This window comes from Strix uralensis, chromosome 13, assembly GCF_047716275.1.
Source record: "Strix uralensis isolate ZFMK-TIS-50842 chromosome 13, bStrUra1, whole genome shotgun sequence".
Classification (NCBI taxonomy): domain Eukaryota; kingdom Metazoa; phylum Chordata; class Aves; order Strigiformes; family Strigidae; genus Strix; species Strix uralensis.
Genome location: NC_133984.1, coordinates 15,529,814 through 15,538,173, shown reverse-complemented (window position 1 = coordinate 15,538,173; position 8,360 = coordinate 15,529,814). Strand labels below are relative to the sequence as shown.

The 8,360-nt window shown below is 42.4% G+C and overlaps 1 protein-coding gene across 1 annotated transcript in view; it reads right to left on the bottom strand.

Annotated features, from left to right (window-relative positions):
* Nucleotides 1-896: 896 nt before the first annotated feature.
* The window catches only part of TRPC5 (transient receptor potential cation channel subfamily C member 5), a 98,460-nt gene continuing 90,996 nt past the window's right edge, over nucleotides 897-8,360 (bottom strand). The window contains exons 8-11 of the mRNA XM_074882415.1: nucleotides 5,947-6,153; nucleotides 5,722-5,763; nucleotides 3,940-4,029; nucleotides 897-3,211 (exon numbers count right to left, since the gene is read on the bottom strand). Coding sequence (XP_074738516.1) covers nucleotides 2,477-3,211; nucleotides 3,940-4,029; nucleotides 5,722-5,763; nucleotides 5,947-6,153 — 1,074 coding nt within the window. The 3' untranslated portion in view covers nucleotides 897-2,476. The remainder of the gene's footprint in view (nucleotides 3,212-3,939; nucleotides 4,030-5,721; nucleotides 5,764-5,946; nucleotides 6,154-8,360) is intronic.

Genomic DNA, 8,360 nt, shown 5'->3' with positions numbered 1-8,360 from the left:
AAGATTTGCTGGCCCCATGTCAAGTAGAGTTCATAAACTGCAGTGTGGTGAGGTGAGGCATAAAATGATTCAAATCCTTTCCTTCACCCCCCCTGTAGCAGCTCTTGCTAATGTTCATCTTTCCAGAAATGTGCTCAGTTTGGTTTATTACACGGTAGGACTTTTATGGTGAGCTGCTTTGAGAATTGCTTGTGGTTGGTTCTGACTGCAGCTCTTGCGTATTGATGGATTTGCCTCTTAAAAGGCAGGGGTGCTGGATTTCTTCACGAATGATCAGCAAGCTGCTTCTGACCCTCAGATTTTGCAAGTCTCCTTGTGTAGTGCCAATGTTAGTTTGCTCAGCCTTTTGTAAAGGAAGAGGAGACGCAGTTTTCAAAGACAACTCTAACCCTGCAATTAGTATGAAAGCCTGAAATCTGTTGCTTTTCACTCTGCCTTCACTAACACATCTAGAAGCTTAAATATTTTGGGCTTTATACTGCATGCTGGAAACGAGACTGGTGTCATTTATAAGCAAGGAATACAGAAACATTTTTGAGTCTCTGCTCCCAGTTGCTGATTTTTCTTAACACCAGAGCTGGCCTAGAGACATGGTCTCCACATTGAGGTCTGTACTGAAAACTTCCCAAAGTGTTAGCATCTGCAACTCTGCTACAGGAGCTGCTGCACGCTTCACATTTATCTCTCCAATACAAGTGTGCTCCATTGTGACCTTTAGATAATGCTGTATAGGTGCCCAAAGGGAAAACCCAGCAAGGTGGTTTTCTTTAACAAGAGGAGGGAGCCAGATTTAAAACTCGGGCAGAGTATCCGGCTGCAGGCGTCCCAGCATCGCTTCTTTGGGGCCTGCTGTAGTGAGAAATCCCTCTCCTCCTGACCCCTGTGCTGTGGTGAGAGCTGCTCCTACCCCTCGCTGGTAAAATCTGACCAGTGCCAATGGTAGGTGTAGATTTTCCAGCATTCTGCTTTTACAAATGCAATTCACAACCCACTTCACAGAAGAGGTGATTTTTGGCAACCGCCCTTGGGATATGCTCCAGCTCATGTAACCTCTCCTGGGAACAGAGCCTTACGCGTGACTGTGCGAGCGCAGTAACGAAGCTCTGTCATTCGGGAAGGCTGTTTCTGAGCTCCCTGTCAGGACTTGCTTCCTCTAAGAAAGCAGGTGACTAATAACGGCTCTGAAGTGGTGGTAAGTGCGTGCCAATCATCTGTGTTTCTTAGCAACACCACAGAAGAAAGTTCAAGTATCACATTGTTTAAAAAAAAAAAAAAAATCACTGTTAAGAATTCAACCATTTTGCCCTTGATGGGGTTGTCTTCTCCCCTCTCTGATGCTCTGTAGAACAAAAGCAGTGACATTGCTAGGCCCTATCCAGACACTGCCACAACTGGAGAAATAAAAGGTAACATCTACCACTGCACTCCTTTTTGTTGCACCTTAGGAACTACCAGAGACTTCCCAGGCTGCCAGATGCAGTTTGAGCTGCTATTGCTTAGGTTGCTTTTCAGAAATGCAGCTCACAGGCCCAGGGAAGATGAGCTCTCTTAGCACTTGCCATATACCAGGAAGATGGTTTTCTTCCTAAAGCCTGACATCCATCAGAGAGGCAGAAAAAGCCTCTCTGCAGCAGTGAAAGTAAGATTAGGAATTTTAAAAAACATATACAGCTCAAGGGGTGGGGTGTAAGGGCAAGGCTCAGGGCTGTGAGGTTTGTGTTTCAAGCAGCCACAGCTGGTTTGGGGTCAGTTCATCTACACAGACCTTGGTAGCAAGGCCAGGTGCTGGCTTCCAGTGTCAGCCTAACTCGAAGGTCATTCTGCTCCCTACTGGGGGAATTTCTTATGGGAACTAGGTAAATAAGCAAATCATAACATGTTCTAGCTGGGTGATCGAAGGGGTCTCTTATTCAGTACCAATTTACAATATTAATATAATAAACACACAGCCGAAAGAATCAGAGGTTGTATTGCTTAAAGAAAACAAAAAGCCAGTTATAAGTTGAAACTCTTTCTGAAAAGATTTTAAATACGATTCTCAGCCTCCTGCTAAGCCTCTGCCCACCAGCTGGTTGTGTTGACAAGGAAAACTGAGCAGGACACAGAGCCAATCGTGTTGGATAGCAGCAGTGATAGCCCAGTGGCGGTGGGATGACGATGAGCACTGGAGAAATCCTTTACTTGGCCACCAGCGTGTCTGAAGTCTGTGGGGTTTGAAGACTCAGACTGCATCCAAAGGGATTCCTGTGGTTTATAGGGACCTTATAATTGGTGAAACCTTTAGTTTTTGTGAGTGTAAAAAAAGTAAATTAAAAAAGGTGCAGGTGGCTATAAAATAGGCTAACATAAGTATTTCTACACTTCTTTTTTTTTTTTCACCTGTGGACAGAAAGGAAAGAGTAATGCTGAATCAGATGAGAGCAAACAATTACAAATAATTGGCTAAGTTTTCCAGCAAGTGTTAAGATAGCTTTACTTATAGCCGAGTTGTAACATGATCCTCCTGCCCCTCTTTCCACTGGTTTATAAACAAGTCACAGGCCTCTCCCCATGAATCAAACACATCCTCTGACGAGTCTATAAGTTTAGAATTAGAGGAACAAATACTGGAAGCACAGTGAAGGGAGCTGGTACAAACCACAGGGCACTCCTTGCTCTGTCCTGTACGTCTTGTGTTCCCACTGTAGTCCACCTCATTGAGGTTAATTTCACTTTTGGAACAATTCTCTTCTTTCTCTTTATCAATCTGAGAATATTTAATGTCTTTCCACATGTAGTGTGGCTGAATAATTCCATCTGAAATAGTGTACATGGGTTCTGAATTTGGTTCAGGTACATGTCCATTCATCTTGGAGAAAAGCAGGCCCAGTCTCTTAAAGGACTCCTTCTTGGAGCTGGAAAGTCTCTGCACTCTATTTCCATTTCGGACAAAGGAGCGCTTACTGATCCCGTTGCTTTTTGGCTTCTCTTCCACCATATCAATCCCAGACATAGTTTTAATTAGAGCAGATACGTTGAAGTCCTTTTTTTTGTTGGCTACATTGAAAGACACGCTCTTGGCTTTGGATTTTTCTCCAGCACCATCCTCATTTGTTTCATCCTTTTGGGACACCTCTGTGCTGCTGGTAGAATAACTTCTCCTCTGGGGCTTCCTATTTCCTAAGAGGTCAAGAACTTCATAGCGAAAACTTGAGATGTCCTGTTTCAATTCCTAGGGCGAGAGGAGAAATGAGTTACTCAGCAGCTTTATCTGTGACATGAAAGAATGATCACGTTCCCTTGGGAGAGCTGTTCAGAGTTATGCAAATGGCTGATACCAAATCATGCTTACAAGAATACCACATACATCTTCATTATTCAGTGACACACACAAAAAAAATGTATTGGTAATCCTGAGAATTGGAGACCTCACAAGATTTTTGTCGCCAAAGGCTGTGGGACCAGTCCTCTTGACCAACCCCCTCTGACCAGGCCCCCCCCCCCCCCCCAAAATATTCAAAGACAGTTATAGAAGAGAGGAAACACTGCTGAAATTTAGAAATATGGCACAAATCCTGTTTAGCTGATAAGACCAACTTTAACTTTGTTGGTAAGTGTTCTATAGCTGTTAACCCAGACTCATTCTTTGGCTCTCTCTGCGTTAGGATTAGGAATGTGGTGTTGACTCAGATCAGATACTTCATTCCTACCATTTTCCAATGCTTCTGTCTACATAACATACTGTATATTAAAATCTGAGAGGAGATTGCATGAAAAGACACTCAAATAATAATATTCTCTGCTCAAAAGAATCCCACATGCACATCATATATATTCCCAGCTCCAGTAATAATCCTATTTCCACAGCAGGTTACAAACCTTTTTAACAAGTTAGTGCGAATTCTGCAAGTGGCTACTTGAATTAATATAATAAATTATTATTAAAGAATATAAAATTACCTTGAAATTTTCTTCAGTTAAACCTTCATTGGTTTTGGAAGTTCTTATCATTGCCGCGACATATCTTTTCACAAGATTTCTTATCACTTCCTGGAATAGGAAACAATACAAGTGATTCAACTGCTGGCTCAGACCAAACTCTGTTCTTACTGCATTTCACTGAGTTCTTAACTGACAGTGGCTGTCCTGACTCTGCTGTCTAAAAAGAAAATCACTTACCATTAGAAACAGAACACTTTCTTTTAAACAGAACAAACTTTTGGAAATGGTTATATACCTTCCATCTTGAATGCTCAGTTGTTAACTACAGTGAGCAGGTGTTTTGTACTTGTTTTGTATATGTAAAAGTCATCGAGAAAAAATTCTTGATGTTCTTCAATGTCCTCAAGCCATTTAATCTCAGCTGCTGACAGTTTTTAAGATTACCAATCTCATGTATATGCTGAGTATCCTGATAGGCTAAGCTTGCCATTTGAAGATTGTTTATCAAGTATTTGAAAGCCAAGGAGGGTGTGTTGACAATAAATCACCTGAAGAACAGCCAGGACCCCATGAGGCAATGCACATTCACGTTAAGCCACATCTGCCAGCTGCCTGGGCGTTCCAGAATGGCAGGTTAGAAACTCCTTTCAAGGCTGCTGCAGTGTCTGTGGGCAGTGCTGGGAGGACTGAATCACACCCTCAGTGACTTCTCTAAGGGCTCTCGCTCCTCTGTGTTACCTGGGCTGTTTGTTACAGTGCAGATCTTTGGTAGGGTGAGATCCATTTTGCTCTGTGTTTGTGAACCTCCTTGCTGGCTTTACATAAACAAACTGGTACTTCGAGCTTGTACATTTGTCTGTGCCAGCCAACATGCACAGAGGCTGTTCTCTATATACAGAAGAGAATCCTTCCCTTCCCTTCATTTCCCACATTTCATAAATAGGGATAACAAGTCTGAGCAACACCAAGCATGAAGCTGGTCTCTGCACCAAGGTTTTACTGGGAGGTTTTTTAAGAGATCCCACTGTTGGTACCTGTAAGCTGTGCTGTGAAGCAGAGAAAGTACCAAATGTCTGTTGTCAAAGGTGACTAATTATGTTAAACATCAACTTCAGATAAAAATACTCTTCAAAAAGCAGGAGATGTCCTAAGTAAGACAAATTACTAATGGCTTTTGACAGTATAGCCTAACATACCACCTAACATTCTGGAGAATTTTTTTTTCTTACAGCATGCTGGCATAATACATCACACTGAATTCAAGTATTGACGCTGTTGCTTTTAATACAGTTTCATCCTTTTGTAGGTTGACTTGTAGGATGACAGGCAGGTTGAGAACAAACAAAACCAGCACAATTCAACAAAGAAACCACGTATCCTTCCTGAGCTGTCCAAAACAAAAGAAAATCCCAACCACTGTTTTAGTTAGGAATGTTTTACAAAAAGGAACAGGAAAGGAACAATTCAAGAGTGTGTAAAATTGCTGCAAAACCAGTTTTAATCAGGATGGCGTGACAGCCTGCTCCCTCTGATGGCAATAAGGATGTCACCTTTGACTTCAGCAGACAGACTGATACCTGGCAAGTTTTCCACTACATTGAAGGGAGTGAAAGGCTAGGAGTGATTTACTGAACCAGCCCACCTCTAATGAGGAAATGTTTTAATCCATGATAAGCAAAATCCTCTTAGAGGATCTACACTTATCAAAATATATTCTAGAAGCAAGAAAGAATCGAGGTATTAGAAAATGAGCAGGGAGAAGAAACAGCAAGTAAAAACTTTATGTGCTCAAGAGTTTACCTGGTAATGTTGATTCTGAATCAGGTTGTCAGCATGCCGTTCCTGCAAAGAGAAAGGTACAGAAGATATGTTACCTGTTTAGTCTTGTCTTTAGAGCTCCTGATGGCTCTTAGCAAGTTATGATCCAGCAACCTTCTACTGCACTGGCAGAGCAGTGGCTCTCACGATCCTCAACATGCATAAGCACCCTCAAATAATGAAGTATAACCCCATGCAGCGCCTTACTGTGAATGTTTTGAGGTTTTCATGCCTCTTCTGTTCATTGTCAGAGTCATTGCCTGGGCACAGCTGATTGTGAATCCATTTGCAAAGGTACCAGACTGACTTGGGACTTGGGACAATGTTAAAAGGAGGGGGCAGAGTGGCACCTTCATCAAAGTAACTCATCCAGAGCTTTGTCCGTGCAAACTTCCACTCAATATCTGCATGGTCCTATGAGAGAAGGAAAGAGACTATCAACAGCTTCAGGCAGGTTTTCCTGGAGCAAATGCCCATGGCTGAGGAGGTGACATGTGAGCAATAAAGGATTTCTGCAGCTGCAGGCAAAGCAGTATTGCTTCTTCCATCTCCCTTGCTGGGGGTGTACTTAAAAAAATCAGTGTGAAATGTAGCTAGAGTGTAAAAATACCAACCACTGAGAAATGAGATGATAGCAATATTCAGCAAAAAGAATTTCACATGCTAAAGCCTGGCTTCGTCCTTTAGAGGTTGTGCTTATTAGTGTGCCAATACAAGAAGCAAGAAAACACATTTCTTATTTTGCTTTTTGCTAGCACTTCTATTATCACAGACCGTTGTTTCTCATGTCCAAATCCAGTGAATTCTCACATTCTTCCCTGGAAAAAGATCTTCTATAGCATTTTTTGATTTGTTTGCTTTTTAAAGCATCCATTAATTCAGCTCTTAGAATGAAGTGACACATTTTATGTGTTCCATATTTTAGATCTTGCCTCTGCATTATCCTTACACAAAACAGGAGACATCCTACTGTTTGATTTTTGGTGGGTTTTTTTTCATTTATACTATCACCATGCTAGCTTGCTGTGCTCTAGTGTTTTTCATCCCAATAAAGTAAAGGTGGAAAGTTAATAGCATTATTTTACAGCTGCACAGATAGGTACACAGTCCATACAGTCACCAGGAAAGAAATACTGAGTCTATGCAAGACACTGACCTTACAGACTGCAAAATGGTGATCCCCAGATCAAGCTATTTGCCATCTAGTCTGTGGAGTCAACAGGCTGTTCTGCCCTGTAACAAATTGCATATTCCCTTCAACATCAGGGCAGAGACATCTACCTACAGCCTGGATTCAGAGAGATACTGCAGCTATTCAAAACAGATTTCATGCTGTTTCATGCTAGTTTTAAAGTTAAAAACTGCCACTGTTTTGTATGTTCTGCAGAAATTCTGACATTAGGCAGAAAAGGAAGGAAATCATTTGAAGCCTTCAAGCCAAGCAGTGCTGAACACAGCTTACTACAGTACACTGAATTTAAATGGTAAATTTGTGTATTGTTATCATTGCAGAGTGCAGTACTAAGCTGATGGTTATGACATTTTAGCTGTTTAGCATTTACATTAACAGTATCTGACATGAGATTACACCAAAGCTGTGATGATTTAGGCTAAGTAACAGTGCAAGGTAGGAGAAAAGGACAATGCGAGATTTTAAGTTTCTGAGGAGATTTCACCCAGGCTGGAACAAGCAGCCCTCTTGAGTGAGGGATGCTGGGCTGCAGGGCAGCAGCCCTCAGAAGTGTAGCACAGGGAGTTTAATAAAATATGGCTGAACATCATGCCCAAAAAATTACTACACTGGCTTTCTGGCTACACTCCAGTGCTCTGACATGGGTAAAATACAGTCACATTTTGACAGTGAGATGCAGCTGAACTCCATTTTAGTAGTGTATTCAAATTATGTGTATCTCTCAATTTAAAACGACTGCCTCAGTGGCCCAGGAGCACATTAGTTTCTGCAGATGGTCTGAATCAGCCCAGAACACTACTATCGCCTGTGAACTTACCAAAAGGGCTGATTTCAAGCTGTAGGTAGACTCAGAGAAGCAACCTGCCATGCCCCTTTTTGCCTCATACATTATCAGATCCCGTAAGCGTGGAGATTGCAGCATCACCATGAAGCACTAGAAGCTGATGCTGGTGGAAATGAAGTTCTGGGTAGTAAAAAATGCAGTTTGCAGCAGTAGAAATAATTGCCACCCAAAAAAAAAAAAAAGTCCTGCTCATTTTTAAATCATTTGTCTCTACCTGCAGGCTGCAGCAAGCTCAGCAGAGCTAGAGGAGAGCAGGAGAAGCTGGTGCCATGCAGTTGCTGTTCCTCCTTCCCAGACTCTGGGTTAGTGCTCCAAGCTCCACAACCAGCCCACAGGATGACTCCTGCCTAATAACTTCTCAGAGTTAAAGGCAGAGCTGTCCCAGCCTCTTCCAGAAGTAGGGCCGGTTGCTCCCTGCCCAATCCTAAAGGCTTACTCATGCCCATCTTTCTACCTGAACATTTCCTGGTCTGGACAACTTCAGTTGAAACAGCCTTTGGAAGAAGAATGACTGGCATCACAAGCCAGGTGAGCCAAGGGGCCGCTGGGGAGGGCACGCTGCCTGTGGGACAGGCAGGAGATCAA